At 36.2% G+C, this 19,623-nt stretch overlaps 1 protein-coding gene across 2 annotated transcripts in view; it reads right to left on the reverse strand.

Moving 5' to 3' along the window:
• SUPT3H (SPT3 homolog, SAGA and STAGA complex component) overlaps positions 1-19,623 on the reverse strand; it is a 278,696-nt gene that overhangs the window by 54,470 nt on the left and 204,603 nt on the right. For both annotated transcript variants that reach the window (XM_072036526.1, XM_038176225.2), the window contains exons 7-11: positions 9,692-9,767; positions 6,966-7,078; positions 6,253-6,360; positions 5,530-5,718; positions 3,121-3,231 (exon numbers count right to left, since the gene is read on the reverse strand). In XM_072036526.1, the coding sequence (XP_071892627.1) occupies positions 3,121-3,231; positions 5,530-5,718; positions 6,253-6,360; positions 6,966-7,078; positions 9,692-9,767 (597 nt within the window). The remainder of the gene's footprint in view (positions 1-3,120; positions 3,232-5,529; positions 5,719-6,252; positions 6,361-6,965; positions 7,079-9,691; positions 9,768-19,623) is intronic.

Genomic DNA, 19,623 nt, shown 5'->3' on the forward strand with positions numbered 1-19,623 from the left:
AGGATACTGAGAACTTGAAGCATCCAGAACAAATGCAAGTGACCGTTTGTAAAATTAGGCTTTAAAGGTTTTAGACTAAATTCCACTCTAAGTATTATGCCTGATGCCATAATAATGCCACATAAGTCATGAATGCCACTGTCAGAAATCAATTCTAGCTTTCCTGACGATTGGTGGAATCTTTCCATATTCTAAATTCTGTAGAATAACTTCTCTTCTTGTTTTTCCTGTTTACTTCTTGCTCTCTCAAAAAAGTAGCAAGAGAACTATCGGGTAATACTAAAGATCCAGATACCTAAGCTTAGAGATATTATGGGATGTCTTAAATAAGGCACCTGTAGCTGCCTAATGGATATGACAAGCATCGTGAAGAAGGTCCTCCTGGGCTAAAAATGCAAACCATACAAGTTATTCCAGCATCTGTCTTTAAGCAACCAAATCAAGTCTGATGAGTCTACCTCAGATAGTGCTCAGACATCACCCTGAAGAGCTCTCAGAAAAAGTCAGAATCCGAGAAGAAAACCATCAAGTTTTCTTGAGGCAAAAACTGGCTCCAGCTCCCTCCTCTCATTTCACTGTTGAGCACCTTTGCGCTCAACAGTGAAATGGGGAAAAGACTTCAGAAACAATTTACAATGGCAATTTGAGTCTACACAATGCAGTTACGAAGGTGTGCTTTCAAACACTCATTTGTGTGTACTTCAGCATAGTCAAGTTTGGCAACCTAAGTTTAAATAAAATCATGGTTGAGTCTTCAGCCATTTCTACAAGCAGATGTTTATCTGTATTGGTAATATTCTGAGCTTAAGTCCACTTTCAGAAAGCGAATTACTAAGGTTCAGATAATTACTACTGGTTCTGACCAGTTCTGAAGTATCCTACTAAATCCTCTTCACGATGGGAAAATTAGGAATCCTATGCTGATTCTACTAGTCTTCTGAAATGAACCTCTCAAGCCAAGATGCTCATCAAAGTCACCTTTTACAGAATCAAAAATATTAGAATTATCTAATAAATCTGATTTAACAATAGAATTCAGAGGATAAAACACAATGGATAAAAGACAGAGGATTAAACTCAAAAACAGACTTCTCATTTACATGCTAAGTGGGAAAATATGGGACAGGATGGACACCAGCATGAACTGTGGTTGTGTTCTAGCTCTTGCAAACACCAAACCTGCAGTTTGTTAAGTGTCACAAGAAGTGCACCGAGTAAAGCCACTTTTCCTCCTGGTTCTGTCATCAAGTCTACGAGGTCACGCAAATATATAAAGAAAGTATTGTGAAGGCAGTGGCAATTGGAGAAAGTAGAAGTTAGTTCAAAAGAAGTGCTGCCGCAGCACTGCTCAAAATGGCTAGGTAGAGTATTTTTTAAATCAACAGTGAGAGTCTGGCAATAGGAAAAGGTAGGGTCAAAGGAAGCATCTGTCTATGTTCACGCTTTCTGCATTTGTAACGAACTTATGGGAAGTTTGGGGTAGTTACTTTTCGGACAGCTGTGATTGATAGCAGTGAAAAGAAAAATGGGCAAATCAGCAAATCTAAATGCATACACTATAATATCTTTCATAATGCTCTTCCTGATTTTTTTTTTATTAAAAAAAAAAAAAAGAACAGTATTACAGCTCTACAACATCTGTATGCATCTACAAGATTATCCATGATTTCTTGTCTCTTGGCTTGTTTAGAAAGAACAAGATTTAATCATCATATTAACCACGCTGACAGCAGATAGTGTCAACAAATTAAATTGTTCAGTTAGCTGTATAGTTTGGGAAATTCACAAGTTAGCAGGACACTGAAAAAATTAGAGTATTTCACTATATCTTGTGGTTGCAAAGCAATCATAGTTTGGTTAATAACTAAGCTGCCTTTTTGTGATAGTTGGAGGAGGAAGACTTACCTTTCTGTAACTGTTTATAAGAGTTCTTTCCAAATAAAATAAAACCAAATATATTTGCTTTCAGAAGCTATAACCATGTTCTTTGCTTTATCTCTTGCAAACTTCTGCTAAAAGCTCTTCTCTATTTTGGATTAGAAATTCTATTGTACGCTTCACATGATATTAGTCTGGCATTTGTGAGTGGCAAAGGAGAGAGGTAAAATTATGTAAAGAGAATAATATCCCAAACATCTAGTTCCGTTCATAAAAGTATTGCCCTTAGTTTTAACAGTAAGAAAATTATAACTTCACATGCTCTTTTACTTTTTTTTTCTGTTCCTAGCTTTTGAGGTCAAGTACTACTGTTTCCTTGATGTTTATGCTCCTCCATATAATTTTCATGGAGATGAATTTCCTCCAGATTCAGAATAATTTTTCTTTTCTAAAACCTCTGCAAAAATGGAAAATTTCTTCCTAATTTTTCAAAGCTGAGATCAAGTGTGTTTTTTCTATAATAATTACTTTGAGCTTCATTTTTTTCTAAATGCATTTTTTAAGCTAAATAACAATATATGCCACATAAAACAATAGTTCATAGAAAAATAATCCTAATTTATGACATCAGAGACAGACAACTTACACATTTTTATCAGGTGAGAAATTTAAATAAAGAATTTGTTTGACTGCTCTGGACAATGGAATTGCCATTTGCATAGAAAAAATGATGGCAAAACCTCATATTCCATCAGTGTTTTACCACAAGCTCAGTTCTATTACATTTTAGTTGAGGTTCAAAGTTGTCTAAAGAAACCAATCTCTTCTTTCTCCAACCCTAAATGTGTCACTTGAGAGTTCAGCTTCCAATAGGAGCAGTATCTAACACACAACTAATTTTAGAATATAAAGTGCTCCTCACCATATTGGAATACATATAATTTAAAATAACTGTAAACCTAAACTTTGCAAAAACAGAAAATTCAAGCACTAACAAAAAAGCATAATTTGTAATTGAAAGAAAATAATATTTAAAAGAAAAAAAAAACTTTTTTGTCTTTCCAAAAAGAGACAGAAATTACTAAGTTTTATTTCCCAAGAGCATTATGCCACTTTTATAAAGAAAATTACAGTCACCACAAATTGCTCTCAACAATTCCAAAGCTTCTTCATTTGACCACTTGAAAATCAAAGTTCTTTAAGATTATAAATATAACTTTTTATAACTCTGTTATTACGTACTGTGAATGGGGAAAGGGGGCCAATCTTGTGGCCATAGCGTCGAATGGCCTCTCTGATGTGGCTGGGCTGGATGGCATCGCTTTGAGCCTCTATACCACAGGCTGCAGTGCTCTGCAACAGAAAAACACATAAATTGTTACTAAATCAAAAACACACAACAGACCTACAGTGCATAAAGTATGAAAATAAACCTTTATAAAATGGACCAATTTTTTTTTTTCCTGAGGATACACATCATTGCTGCCACACACTACATTAGAGAAAAAAAGCTATTAACAAATCAAAGAGGACTTTTACATGAACTTTGCTTAAGAGACCCAAAGAACACCATATTTGTCCTCTTAAATCTTTCACCTAGTGCTGCTGTATGTTGCAATTGAAAAGAGCAGCAAATGTTCTAACTAAAATGAAAGGGTCATATAAGTCATACTGCAATAACCACAGAAACTATTTTTAAAACATTTCAGGCTTTCATTATGATGTCAAGGGGTGGGGAAAATATTGAACAAGTACCCAAAGTGGAAAGCAATTTGACACCAAAATCACCATTGAGTAATATCAGATTGAAATTTGAAGATGAAACATGTGACGTTATGATGTTAGAGGGATGAAAAAATATTTTAATTATCTCAAACTGGAATGTTTTCAAATTTTAAATAATTTTTTGGGGGGTGATGAGCCCTGAATGGGAAAAATAAGATTTCACTGCTACCAGTTCACTGATTTTACAAAAGCATCCCCAAGATTTTAAAATAAAAAGTTCCTTTTTTCCCCTTTCTAATCAAATGGTAATGTTCATTTAGGCTTCATCCAGACATGGCTGTTTGCCAGAATTCAGGTGACTTACCAGAATGATGTCTGCTTGGTAATAAATTCATGAAAATAGTATTAGTGAATGCACCAAGAACAAAAACTTACGTTATACACTGAAATTAAATGTACACATGTACCAGCTTTCCCCATATATTTTACACTACATGTTAATGCTTTAAAACTTGGGGTATTTTTTACAAAAGAAATTTCTAGAGTGCCGAGTCCACTGAAACCTACGTACCTACATACAGAATTATTCATAATAAGATGGTGGATTCTTCCCTGTTGATTGACATTTGTAACGGAATGTGAAACTCAAATATTTTTTGCTGGAATGGGTCTTCATGGACTAAAAATAACATTCTCCACCAAATTAACTCATTTGTCTCAATGCCTCAGTTATATCTAGTACATACCTAACCAAATTGGATATGTCATGGGAACATTTAATTAAAATTGTGCACTTCTTAGAATTTAATTATTTTAAAAGACATTAAGATAAACAACAGAAATTTTAAATAAACTCACAAAACTAGTGAAATACAATGTATCAAAAATTTAATCCCCATCTACATTTTTGTTCCTAGGAATAATAATGGAAATTGCCCAGAGAAGCAAAACATATTCAAATACAATACAAAAAAAAAGGAAGAGGAGAAAGCAGAGGAGAAAGCAGTCTAAATGTATTCAGAAAGATTTTAGGATTCACTACAGGCTTTCTAAATACAATGTAAGAGCAGCAGAGACAAAGTTGAACATACTGGAATTATCTAAGGCCCTGATGACACCTGAAGGAGAAAAATCTTTTTCTAACTGTCAGTATAAAAATTACTAGTAAAATTCAGTGAAAAATAAGTATTGATTGTAAAAGAATAACACACATGAAAAAATCATAAGTCATTCCATTGTTGTGCAGCAAAACGATTGCTGCCATCACATTTCTTTCTTTAAAAGAAAAAAAAAAAGAGCTCTAAGTGGTTAACACAGAGCTTCCTAACCAGTTTATTTAATCAAATCTATTTCCCCTGTGGTTTTAAGGTACATATAGACATAGAATACCAAGGACCTACAACAGAAGACAGGAATTGTAATATTTACTTTTCATACACCGAATGTGAGACGTCCATATTTTATGCAAAGTTAACAAATATTTAGATTGAATGCAACCAATTGGCATAAAAATATAGGTGATCAGGCAAAGCTGTCATAGGCAAAGGAAGCAGCTGCCTAAGGCTGCAGAGAGCAAGACAATCGGAACAACCTCTTCGCCTACGTTGTTTATACCTTGAGCCTCAAAACCTACTCTAGCTGCTACTGTCAGAGAAGGGGTTGGTTATCTGGATTGGTGTCTTCTACTGCAGCTTTAGAGGAATAGCTTGTCTTAGAAGCAGCAACTGTCACCTCAACAAAACACAGAGTAGTCTTATCTAAGTTCTGACCGAAAAAATATTGAACATGTTTGTCCATACTATAACATCAGTAGTTAGCATGTGATGTAGCTTAAAATCAATGTGAATTAATATTTAAAATGATACACATCATATCCTCAAGATGTTTTGGTTTCTTTGTCTTTTTTCATACTTCTGCACCAAATACCTTTTTTCTTTTCCTTTGTTTGGATTTGGTAGAGTCCTGTCCTATTCCTCCATTCCCCAGGGCTCCTGATGGTGTTTTCCCAAGATGTTGCTGTCCTGCTGGAGCAGGGGGAGTAGGCGTAGGGGGTGGTGTATTTTCAGGAGAATCAAGACTGGTTTTCACACTTGTAGCCTGCCCTAAAAGATGTGGCTATCAAAACAAGATGTCAAACAGCTGTTATATAATCAAATCACAAAATAGAGTTATGTCTTCTTAGATTTACTCTTAGAAGAGATGCAATGAAGCATTAAGTTCACTAATTCTAGCAACTACTGTAATATCTCTATCGCAGCAATGCATGCCATACAGCACATATTGTACTGTCACCTATTGTACTTGTCACCTACTGCTGACAAGTATGGGTGTGAGCTTTAATGTCCCAATCTGCAACAGAGAGAGAAGGAATTTCCACCCAAGGAAAGAGAAGTTACATTTAAATGTAAAGATGCTGCTAAGAATTTAATTTTTGGAGCTATAATTTAATGTCTTTCCTCTTACATCTGTAACTTCAATGTTAGTAAACTCCTTAACAGAAGAACATACCAAAACTAGATTTCAAGGTAACCTACACTGAATGCAACAGACTACCAAACACATGTAATACTAAAATACAAAATGCATTTATTCTCACACCCCTGCAATAATAATTACATGTATATAAATACATGAGAAATCAACATTTACCTCAGTTGAGTTGTGATACTGTATGAAGGTGGCAGATATGGCATGACTGAAGGGGTCACCAGCCTTAGGAACCATGTCCTGTTTAACCAGAAGGGCCATGTCTACCAACTGCAGGAGGAAAAAGAGCTAATATTAAATAGGTAGGCTTACTGACGTGGTACTCACTATGAATGCAACTATAACAAAGAAGAGAGATAGGAGTTGTGGGTTGAGGCACATTATTCTCAGTATTTCTCAGTAGAAAACAAGATTACTGAGATATTTTAGCCTCAGGAACTGTCCTTTTCCACTTTTGTAAATATATGGAGTAATTTATCTACCCAAGAGGGCTTGGCTTGGCACTAAGGTAACATTTTGTTTTCCAGGAAATCCTGCTTTTTAATCCAATTGTGCAATAGGGTTTAATGAACCTCAGCGCACTGCCAAAGGTCACATAGCAAAGTATGTGGTTTCAGTTTGGACTTGAATAAAGTTCGTGCTGGACTCCGCTCCCTTCTGTAAGCATTAGAAAACATTTCTATTTGTGCATCAGATGGATGAATATGGTATAGCACTCATCTGTCATATAGTAAATTGAAAGATAGATAGGAATTCTATTAACTTCTTGCTTCCAAAGGTGCCTACAACACAGTCACCTGAGTTTGAAGTACGTCCAAGAGTTACCAATTCATACTGTTTAACTAGAGTTCAACCTGTAGGGTATACTTCCTTACCTGTGCCACAGTCTCATATGCTAAATACGCCAAAATCTCCATTGCAACTGCATTTGGCTTTATTTCCATACTGCTACAATCCAGCCAGTCACGAAACTTGGATGCTTTTTTTGCTGTCAGTTCAAATCATAAGGGAAAAAGAAAATGTTAGCAACAGGGAGGCAAAATAAAGCATTTTTCCGGTCACAGAAAATACTGCCAATGTTAAACATGGAGTGTTAATGCAGTTTGATCGGCCAGGGAAGGAATTCAAAATGGAAGTACCGAGGAAAGTTGATTATTTCATACACAACATCTTGGAAACCCATGAGCAGCATGGAGGAAAGAGAAAAATAGAGACGATCGATCACACAAGAGATTTCAGAACAAGGAAGAGTCTACCTCAGAGGACAGTAGATAGGACAAATCTGATCTTGAATGTACTGAATGGTAAATAGGATTGCGTCACATTTTTGATGAATGACAGAAAAAGGCACTAGAAGAACTCAACACAAATCTGAGGCTTGGAACCCAGATAAAATTATATAATTGAGTTAACAACAGCAAAGACAAATAAAGAAGGACAGAAGAAGAACTGGGAAGTTCTGTGTTAACAGTGCAGGGATTAGGTGCTGACAAGCCAGCCAAAATGATTTGTAGAGGAGTGTTTTTAAAATGTGTGTTGGATATAAAGACATAAGGATAGATGTAGATCTGTAAATGATCAGCATTCAGACAAGAACTTCACACTGCTAATGGATGAGATCACTTAGGAGAAAGTACAGAGAAAAATATGGAACAAAGAAACATGAGAGACTTGCTGAGAGAGTAAAAGGAAGAACAAGAGATATGAAAATGGAACAGAAAAATCATCATGGAAATTCACAGAAGAACCAAAAAAAAAGGATGATCTTACTTAAGGCAGTGGCAGACAAGCTGATCACAGAAAGAAACCAGTTATACAGTGGTCTTAATGAGAGCTGTTTGTGAAGACAGGACAAACAAAATGTAGTAAATACAAGCTGGGAGAACCATTTGAAACAGTTTCTTTAAAGGAAGCTTCCTTCATTAAAGAATAAAAAGCAGAAAACCAAATGTCAATAATCATTATTTTTTAGGAGGGAATGAGATCCTATGGTGCTTGATCCTTTGATGGACCTTTCCTTTTGCCTGTCTTTAAAACCACACAGAAATACGTGGTGCTCTAATTAGGAATATATATTGTCAGAACAGATCTCTTGGAGTCCCGGATTTGTGACCCAGTTCTCATGGGTTTATATAACAATAAAAAGGATTTTTTACTTTATACAATATATTTTTTTTTATTGATAAATTAAACTTTTAATAGAATAATGAGAAAATAAGCATAAATCATCTTTGTGTTAGTTTTGAACGAATGTTCTGCATGGCCTTTAGAATGTGCTATCTAGTTGAGTTCAAATTATGTAATTAAATTTGTGAGTGAGTCTCTTTTTCTACTATTTTCGAAGCACTGTAATTATCATTTATTAATGCCATTAAATGTCAGTGAAAAAGAATTGTATAGATACAGCTATTTAAAAACACTATGAAAACACTATCAAGGGTGTTTTTATAGATCACAGTCCACTGGTCAGCAACGTTTGATGTGATTTTGCAAATTTAAGATTTGTATTTGTTCTGTCTCCAGATGACAATGTTCGGGTTTTAAAAACGACTCTATCGCAAACCTCTCATTTGCTGAAGTCACCCTAAACTGAGCTATCATTGATCTAATGGCTCACAGATGTATGATGCCAAATTATATCTAAGCTTACAAAACATACTGAATTAAGAAAAGAAATGCTTACAAAACATGTTTTCTAACATTTGCTGACACAGAACAGTATTTCGAATGTGTCATTTATTTGCCATAAATGACTCACTCTTTCTTCGAATTTAAGTGTCCTGCTAGGAAGAACAAGATAAGGTCTCTCATTTAAAGACACCATTGTGTTCTAGCCTGCGTTGTAGGATCATGTGCTGTTTTGTCATGACTTTTACTGGCTCCCTCACCTCACTTTCTCTGACATTTGACCTAAAACCTTAGTCATCACTTAACTGCTTCTGTAATGATGTTTTGCTACATGATCAAGCCCATTAATTTACAGCTCATTATAGTTGTGGCCCACAAGTACTTCTAGTAAGTTGGTTTTCAGTGCTAGTAAAGCCCTAATTCTGTCATCATGTTATTAGTGTTGGAATGGCGTATACTGATGAATTTGGCTAATGTTGAATAAATTCCACAGCAGGAGCTTACAGCTTAAAATAGAAAAAGACTCTTTAGTAAGTTCTTTGTGTCTCTGCGGATACAAAAATAAAAGCAAAACTTGCTGCTCTTCCCTAATTTTAGATGCATTCCTAAGAACCTGCAACCATGAAACTTTATTAATGTGCTGACTGTAACAACACCATGACAGACTTCAGGCAAGTACGGGTGTTTTAATCCATTAACTCTTTACAAGTTCTATCTTTGCAGCAGTCCCCACCAGCACAGTATTTGAGCACACAGAAAGCCTGGTAAACAGTCAAATAAAATACTCTGCCAGACAGCCTAAAAACTATGCTAAATTAACCGGTCCCAGGAGCTATGAGGACAAAGAATTTAAAGTTTTGTTATTGTGGATGAAACAAAAGTGCTTTCAAAGAATATGAGGTTCTGCTGTGTTCTCTATTACATGAAATAATAATTTAACATCTTTTTACAATACAGACGTTATAATACTTACAAAAACTCAATTGCCGACTTTCACAAAATTCTGCATACTGGACTGAGTCCATCATTCGTGTTTGTCTTTCTGCTCTCTGACAAAAGAGTAGAAGTACATGATGTACCTTATTCCAGCAAGAACTGCATTCACAACAGAAATTATAGCAGCACAGCACAGCACCCCTGCCATAACCTTCAACTAACCCCCACCCCCCAAATTAAACATGCATTGAACAGTTTCAGATGCAGAAATATAAACCACAGATTGCTTATTAGCCTTGTGCATTATGCTTCCCAGAGGAGTGTGTCAATTCTCATTTTAAAGATCTGCTTGCACACTCCTCACCTAAGACAGTGCAACGGGGTTGTTAGGAAAGGTGCCGAGCGCTCTTGACCTCACCCATTTAAACATCGAGATGCACAATTTAGACTAAAGCACATGAGCAGTCTGCCTACATGTTTGCAGATGACCAGAAAAATAAAACATTCTCCTAGACTGAGGCCAATGTATCCTGCACTGAGCAGAACCAAAACTGTGTGCTTTTAAGATGGGAGCATTATCATCATTGGAATTAATAAATTACATCACATTAAAGGTGCACCAGACAGAGAAGAATATTGAAGTACCCCTTCCCATACAGACATTCAATACATAAGTGGTAAATAATATAATAACTGTTAAATGTGTATGTCTTGGTTTCTTTCACTGTTAATCTATGCTTAGTTTTTCATGCTTCTAAACACCAAAATGAGAAGAAACAAAAAATAGAGTTTAAGAAAAATGTTTTAAAATGTTATCTACTGTATTAAAGTGTAAATGAAAAGCCTGTATTTCAAAAAAGTCAAGATTACGTACAGCCTCTTCTGTGTATTACTATGCTGTAACTGAATCATGCTTGAAGCAGCACTGGAGTACATGTCTAAGAATGAGCACATGCCCAAGTTTTGTTTACTTCAAGAGAGCAGAGTTCATTTTCACAAGGTAAGGATCTGGTCTCTAGAAGAGATTAAATCCTTCACATATTAGGGGCAGGAAGTGGTAGTTAGATTAAAGAGAATGATTATCCTTTTCAGAAGCAGACAGTTTAATCAAGTCTATTAAACAGGGAAGGCATATTGTCTTACACGTCAAGGAAAGGAATACAACTATCTTCCAAACATAAAATAAAACATTAAACCTGGTAAGAGCAGAACTATAACTAAGGATTCAAAGTGCTATCAGGAGGGGCTGATGCCACTGAGACCGTACTGCAGGGAGCCCACACATCTCAAATCATCATGCACACAGAAGGTAAAGTAGAAGGCGTGTTTGCATTACAAACAAAAACCAAACAAAACACACACACACAAATTTTGCTGTGAATTCCCAAGCTCTTTTACATCTGGTAAAATCAAAATTGCAGAGTTCTTTAACCTGGTTTACTGGAAAAGAACAGGGCTGTTAATGAGAGTATTTGAAGACTGGTTGTACAAAACGATTTTTTTTAACACTTTCTTGTATCAGAAAAAAAGAAAAATCAGTACTTCAAAACCACAGTTTCTTCTTCTCTGTTAGGTCATTCTTTATGGCACTCCAATCCATCAATTATGAGATGGTGGTGGTGGACAACACATTCAATTTAGCAGTGAACTGAATGACTGACTGTGCAAGAACATACTTGGATATTCCTTCTTTCTTTTCATCTCTACCCAGCCACTCATTTCTATTGTATTTTGACTCTTAATCACCAGGATGGAAACTGCTACTTAAGTATTTTTCTGTTCCTCTTCTATGCATCCTTCCGGCATCTCTACTACATTTTCTGGATCTGGCTGAAAATTTTTACTTATCTGAAACAGCAATCTCTTCTATCAAGACATTAAGTCTAAATTTATTTTATATCCTTTAAGAAAAAATGTCACAATAACTTCAATCCTCATCCACCATGATCAGAACAGAGATCTGCTTTGCCTCAGAATTAATTCAGCTATACTTTTCAAGACAGAAAGAACCCCCAGGATCATCTAATCTGATCTTCTGCATAGCACAAGACACTTCTCACATAATACATACTAGATTTTGCGGTTCTAGAATTTCTTGCATAATTTTACTATATTTGTTGAAATACATCTAATTTTTGATTTAAATATTTCACATATTAAGATATATCTTCTTCAAATTATTTTAAATGGTAACTTTTTATGAAATGTGGTTTAAATTCTGCAATCATTTGTGCCTTTGCCAGTCACAAATTACTAGTTGGGTACTGCCAGATAACAACGAAATAATTTAACCATATGTGGGTAATCAAATGGACTGAACTTCTCTAAATATGACAAAGTTTTGAAATTTTACACATGGAAATGTGCAGGCTCACAGAAGTGTTGCCTGAGATCCGACTTCAGCAATCCTCACTCTGGAGGTCTCTGGCCCAATCTCTGCTTTGAAAGAGGACTACTGCCTACACTGGATCAAATCAGCCATGGCTTACTCTAGCAAAGTCTTGAAAACCTTGATTTTGTATCTCCTCTGGGTAGCCTGCTCCAGTGTTGCATAGTGAAAAAGGTTTTTGCTCACAGAATCACAGAACTGTAGGGGTTGGTAGGGACCTCAAGAGATCGTCAGGTCCAACCCCCCTGCCAAAGCAGGGTCCCTAGAGCAGGTTGCCCAGGTAGGCATCCAGATGGGCCTGGAATATCTCCAGAGAAGAAGACTCCACAACCTCCTTGGGCAGCCTGTCCCAGTGCTCCGTCACCCTCACCATGAAGAAGTTCTTTCGTGTGTTGGTGTGGAACTTCCTGGGCTTCATTTTGTGGCCATTGCCCCTTGTCCTGTCCCCACAAACCACTGCAAAGAGCTTGGCCAAATCCCTCTGTGTCCCTCACTTCAGATATTTGTAAACATTGATAAGATCCCATCTCAGTCTTCTCTTCTCAAGGATTGAACAGACCCAAGTCTCTCTGCCTTTCCTCATAGAAAAGATGTCCCAGGCCCTGTATGATCTTTGTGGCCCTCCACTGGACTCTTTAAATGTCTTTGATGCCCTACTTGAACCTGCCAAGCAACAACCTGTGGCTCTTGACCCACCGATCCTCTATTCAATTCTTTATTTATTCTAGCCAGAACTACTAGGAAGGTTTTGGTTCTACCATCTTCGTAACTGTCCTTCAGCTGTTGTTGGCTGTTACCTACAACAGGCCCCTCTTCTTAGGCTAAGAAGACTAAGTAAGCTCAGCGTCTTCTCACAGGACATGTGCTCCAAGGCCCTCACCACCTCTCACTAGCTTTCAGCTCAACCTTTCCGGTTTCTCAGGATTTCTGTGGGTTTGAAGAGTGCCAAATGGGACACAGCATTCCAGATTTAGCCTCAACAGCATCAAGCAGAAGGGAACAACTACTTCCTTCAGTCTGACAAGCACATATCTTCTACTGTTGCTCATTGTGCATTTTGTTTTAGCTATGATGATAACATACTGTTGCCTCATATTCAGCCTGATGTTGAATCAGTCAAGTAAAAACAGATTTTCACATAAATATCTGGACTATATTTTCTTCCCAATACACTCCAAAAAACAAAACATATCATGGCATGCAAACTCACAGTTCACAGGACTTCACAGCCTTTCCATCAGTCCTACCAGTTTTAGAATAGTCTACAATTAACCAGCAAATGCAGAAAAAATGAATAGATAGATAGGATAGGTATATGATCTTCAAAGCAAAGCAGAAGAGAACAGGTCATCTTTCTCCTTCACTTCTCAAGATTACAAACTGTAATTATCTTCTCTTACATCATCCCTGCTTTAGAAGAATTTAATGTTCTCTTATCTCCACATTTCTAAGGTATATTTGATAAACTCAAATTGAATCAATAGCATGGGATAAAATGGGAGCAGAAAGATTGTGCATATTACTGCAAACACACAGTTACTCTGGGGCAGAAGAGTTTAAAGGAAATAGCATTCAACTTTGGGCAAGGCACAGAAAGACTGTGAAAACTCAATAATCTCTATGTAATGCTTCCTTTTAAATCTGTAGAATACCCACTTGCAATTTTTCATAGTCTTTTTTTTTTTTTTTTCCAACTATAATTTCAGACACTTTAAATAAGAAATACCTTAAATTTAATTCAAATGAAATTTTCTAAATTGTCTTATTTGAAAGAGAAGTAAGTCATTCCAACAAAGGTGAAGTCCTCTTTCATCAGTATAAAAACAAGTTTGCTGAGTCTTTCCTACATGATGAAACACTGAAACCTTACGGCCATGCTGCCTTGAAGCAATCTCAGCTTGAAACAATAAATGACATGAATGGCACCGTCCCACTGGTTCATCAAAATATATTAAATATATATATAGAGAGAGAGTTTTCACTCCCTTTACAGTAGTATTAGTCCCTCACAGCAGTTAAGAAGCTGAATTATGTGGTGTACAGCAGAGTTAAAATACTTTGCATGCTTTCCTTGGAACATGCTGAAGGATGCAGTAGATAGGACCTGGCACATTAGATGTATGCATAGTCTTCCAAAAATGTGTTGCATTATATCTTTCTTCCAGCATGAAGAACTAAAAAAGACTAAATTTTAGGAATAGAAAGAAAAGGTAAAGAAATGAATACTGTCACCTGCCATGCAGGATGAAAAGAATCTTATTTGGATTCCATTTCAAAGCTGTCACACTTGACATCTTTTGGGAAGAAGAGGCCAAATGTTAACTGGCTTACCGACTATTCAGTGTTTGAAGGAAATGTGCTGGGTAGCTGCTAAACTGGAACATTTGAAAAGCACACACAGCATGGCTGGGCATCCCTGGGCTGGCAACAATTAAGATGTTGGCTTCTCAGGCTGTTTGCATATTCATATTGTGGCATGATTTCCTGATTTCTTTTGCTGAAGACCTTCTCACTGTGCACCTATCATGGTTTCAAAGGAGTGACTAGTCTAGAAAGAAAAACAAAATTGCCCTGCAGTGGCTGATATTACTAGAAGAGATGCCACTGCTTTCAATTGTAAGTTGCCATGAAGCATACATAGATTATCCTCTGCATGTGATTTTTTTTATTTTTTATTTTTTTTTCATTTAGACTAGAGAATAACAGCTCACATGCTGCAGGTCAAAAAGTGCCTAAACTAAAATAATTATAATCTGTGAAGCAAAGCACAAAGTAGCTCAATATTGAAAAGCTTGCATAATATAACAAAAACACATTTTTATTCTCTGTATCTTGAAATTATCTGAAGTTATCACTGTCTGAAGATTTCTGTTACATAAAGGAAAAACGTATTTACTCTTCTAAGGATGACTTGAATTGGTAAGCAAAGAAAAAGAGGCATTTTAAGAGTAAGCATTTTCAAAGTTTAAGCTTACTCAGAATTTTCTACAGAAAATAAAAATGTCACTTGGGGAAAGATCAATAGCTTTTGTAATGTAATACTTGGTTTGGCTATAAAACACAGACATACAGGAGATTTTTATCATTTTTACCCACCTCTTATAGAACATACCACGCATTCTCAGTAACCATTAATCTGAACAAGTCTGCGTAACAAGTCTGAGGCCTTTGATGTAATACCATTTTGAGAGTTCCTGCATTTAGTACAAAGTTCCTCATATCTTCATTACTAGAAGAAAACATGAGGTCTTTTTCAGGTAGACCATGAAGATTTCCATTTTAATGTATTTGTACAGTTATAACTAGTAATAAAAGTTCTTTTTTATTTTTTTATACATTACTAATGCTCTCCTCCCTCCCAAATAAACACAGTTTAAAATCTTAAGAACCTTTAAAATCTTAAGAACTGTTAGAGATGCTAGGGTGCTATTACTTTAACCCCAATGAGAGCAAGCTGTGGATGATGATAAATATATATCAAAATATGCTTTTCTTAAAAAAAAAATAATACTTTTTCATGATAGAAAAATGGATATTTACTGTCTACAGACAAAAGATGGGATTCACTTGACAAAGTTAGACATCTACAGTGTGCTAATTAGTCATCTAAAGTATATTTATAATCAAAAAGATATTGAGATGCTTTCAGAGACCAACTTTTTCCTAAACTAGATGTTCAAAATAAGTCAGACTAATCACTTCTGTGAGTTTGTCTGCAGTTCATCCACAGTGGACAACAGCAGTGGAGTTCTGTGGACGTTGGCTTAGGTCTACATGTCCAAATTACAAACATCCTCCAAAATGCAAGAGGAATCCTACTTTGAGAGTGATGATCGAAGGATATCATCACCAATAGGGCAACACAAAAGCCAAGACTAAAGAATGACTCAGGAAATTTGGTTCCACAGAAGCATCTTTGTATCCTGGGCGTTCATTAACTCCCTCCATCTTCCTCCAAGTATTTAAAAATGTAAGCTAACAAAGCAGATAAGTAGGAGGAAGGGAGCTGGTAAGACAATTTAAGATTATGTACAAATTTTAAAGAGATTTTAAAGAAAGAAAGCAAATGGAAATGTGCAGGCAGTAACAAAATGAATGGATTAATTCCCAGTAGTCATGATCTCATTGCTTAAGGAATAAATAATACCGGTCTCCCGATAGGAACTCACCACTGCTCTAACACTTTGACTTTGAACATAAGCAAAATCCTCACATACTGTCTTTATTTGAACCAGCTCCGTATCATATCCAAATTCCTTTTCTAGATTTATTACTACTGGTCTGAAATTTGGAGCTGGAACCTGTAAACAAAACATTTCCAGTTCTTGAGATACCTTTGATTTCTACAGAAAGATTTTTTTTTTTCTGCTATTATAAACGACATCATGAATTTTGTAAAACTACATGTTAAATTTACGGCTATCTTCTACCAGTGCTTTCCAAAACCCGTAAAATATTTTTGGATAAAATATGCTATCAAACTTAAAAAGTTATGTGGAATTTATTAATATATTAAAAAGGCTTATATTCCCTTACTTTTGTGATTGAGGACACTGTAACACCTTTCTGTGGTTTTCATCTGGCTGTACATCAAAAGCCTTCTGTCAGGTTAATATTAGGATACTTGTATGTCTTCTGGATAGCATTCTTCTGAACACTTATCCTAACTCTGTATCAATATGTGAGGTTAATATAACCAGCTTTAGCAGCTCACGAGTAAAGCTGTCAGTCATCAAAGTAGGCATCACCGCATAGTCTGGGAGATACAAACAGCAATGTAGGTCCTTTTGTATAATGAGTTTTACATTTTATTTCAAATTTACAGTCAAAATCACAATCAGTTTAAAAATAATACAACATTGATAGGTTATATTTTTAAGCAAAAGCAAAACATTGTAAACTGGGAGAAACTTCAAAAATATTTCTGTTAAGGCTACCACTAGAGATATGGATAGATGGATAAATAAAAGGGTAGACAGATTAAAAACTCAAATTAAAAGGTGTATTTAGGTAATATTTAAATTGGATTCTATGCAAATGTCTTACCATTATGTCCCACCTCAAAAATCCTTTTGTAACTCTCACCCTCATGATATTTCCACCATCATTATTTGCAGATAGGCTGGTTTTGAACTCAATTTAGGTACAGCCACTTGCATCCAGAATCGGTAATGTAGCCCTGAACAACTCAAGAGCTGCCTGACAACATGATTCCCTGAATCTACACTTCTTCCATGCTACTGAAATCCTCCCCACGCTACACTGATGTTTTGTTCAGTCTTGTTGGCAGTAATTCATGGAGGGTTTTTTTTGCTTAAAGGCTGTTTGTGGTCTTGGATGGAGGCTGGCTTGGAGTGGCACGTGCACAACATACCATGCACACTTGCTCACCATGCTGGGTGAAGAAGATTCTTCTTCTTCCTTGGAGGATCCAGTCCTGCTCCTACTAGTCTGAATGGAACAGTATAAGGTACAAGGGGCTGCTTCAACCTGAAGTTCACCAGTGGAAGATTGACCCTACACAGAATTAGCCTCAGTGAAACTGAATTCCCAGGCATATTCTGCCTGGTCACTCACCCCCAGTATGTCCAGAATTATTCCAGCCATGACCTGTTAAGCAATGCATCTAGTAAAGCTAATGAAGCTGGACAGTAGGTAAATTCAGGAAAAGCCAGGGACAGGCACTCCACTGGTTTTAATCATTGAATAGAAGTAAGAAAACCAGCTTAATTTTAAAAAACATGCATCAGAAATTTCTGGCCTGTTACTAGCTGGTATCAATATGCTTCCAAAAATAGACTACAGAATTTGCTAATGTTAAATAAAAAATGAAGAAGTCCTCAAGAACAGCTGAGGTCTTGCGCCCTTATGTTGAAAAGAAAGGAAAGCACAGCAAACTCAGGGTACATATTAATAAATAATACTTGTGATAAATTTCATTATTCTGCAAGGCACATCTCTGTAATTCTTTGTGTATCAGGCCTGCTGACAGGTACTGCAAAATGCCCTCCTGAATAATCCTCTGGAGGTCCACACTAAAAGTAGGTGCATAAGACAACTAAGGACAATTTTGAGTAGAAGAAACTTAAATAACTGATTGACTAAAGGACTAAATTTCAGGCAACATGGGCAGTACATATTCATTTCAGTCCTCTTAGCTAATTTGTAAATACCATAATTCTGTCTTTTGCCTTACTATCAGTAAGAAGAGGTATCTATTTATTTGCAGTGGAACAGCCAATTGTCACAGTGTCTGCCATTCTTGGGGATGTCACCATCCCTCCAAAGATATTATAATTGAAAAACTGTTTCTTGAGAAATTACATTAAACAATACTCTAACTTCCAACACAATAGCAGAATATACATGCATAAAATCAATAAATTCAAGACACGGTATTTGTGCTATATGCATAATTATTTGTTGTGCCCTATAGCAATCCACTTCAGAAGACTGACTCTGGTCTTACAATCCATAAATGAAATCCTGGTTCTGCAGGGTCCACAGCAAAACTTTATTTAACTTCAACAGCTGTAGGACCTCACCCTACAAACAGCTCGCCTAACTTAGTATTGCATCTGGTGCAGATGGTCAGCACCCTCCTCTGAAAGGAAAGCAGAAAAATGGACTTGCAGAACAGGACACTGCTGCTGAAATAGCCTTTTATTGATGTGCTCTCAGGATTAGAAATCCAAGTTAGACTCCATATATTAATTTTGTAGCAATATATCCTAAAGCCTTCCACTTTCAGAAGGAACTGTGCAAATCAACTCAAAAGGTTTTTGGGAATGAAAATGGGCTAGCGTGGATCTGGAGAGAGCCTGGCTGCTGCTAAGCAGGCTGGTTTCTGCCATGAGTTCATGACAGTTTTGACTTTTGAGCTAGAACGCACTTCCTAAAACACTGAGATGCTGTCCTTACTGGGAGATTAAGAGCTACAGGATGCATTTTGTAAAAGACACTGATCAGGTTTTTGAAAGGGAGGCCTCTAATTCATTAATGCACCCATTTTATTAATTATGAGTAAAGCGATTTATTTCATCCATTTTCCATGAAAAATCCTAATCTAGAAACTTGTATGAGGAATTTATTTAAGAAGTGTATTCATGAATATCTGTGAGTAAAAGTAAATTAATTGAAAAAGTAAAAGTAAATTAATTGAAATTGAAGTACACTGTCCTGCAGGTATGCTGTTGTGCTCTCCTTGGCATGTGACTAGAGAACATCCACAATTACCTGAAGTAAATGAGAAAAAATCAGATTTGTATGAGACTGTAATCAGAGAACAAGAAATAGCAGTACTCAAATATGTATTCTGACTTCTTTAACAAAAGAAGTATGCACATGGACATTTCACATTCAGATTGTGGCACTTACACCACGGGGTCCAATTCTGTGGTCAGACTTTTATTCTTTTTAGAAAAGTCTTTCTAATTTGAGAATTGCAAGATATGGAGCTCCAGATAGAAATCAAATCATAAAATTCAGGGAATAAGTGAGTCACACATAGAGTTAAAAATGTTTCCCTCAGAAAAAAACAGTGACTGCTATGTGTAATCTGCATGGATTTTTAGAAAGAG

This window comes from Anas platyrhynchos, chromosome 3 (genome assembly GCF_047663525.1).
Source record: "Anas platyrhynchos isolate ZD024472 breed Pekin duck chromosome 3, IASCAAS_PekinDuck_T2T, whole genome shotgun sequence".
Taxonomy (NCBI): Eukaryota; Metazoa; Chordata; class Aves; order Anseriformes; family Anatidae; genus Anas; species Anas platyrhynchos.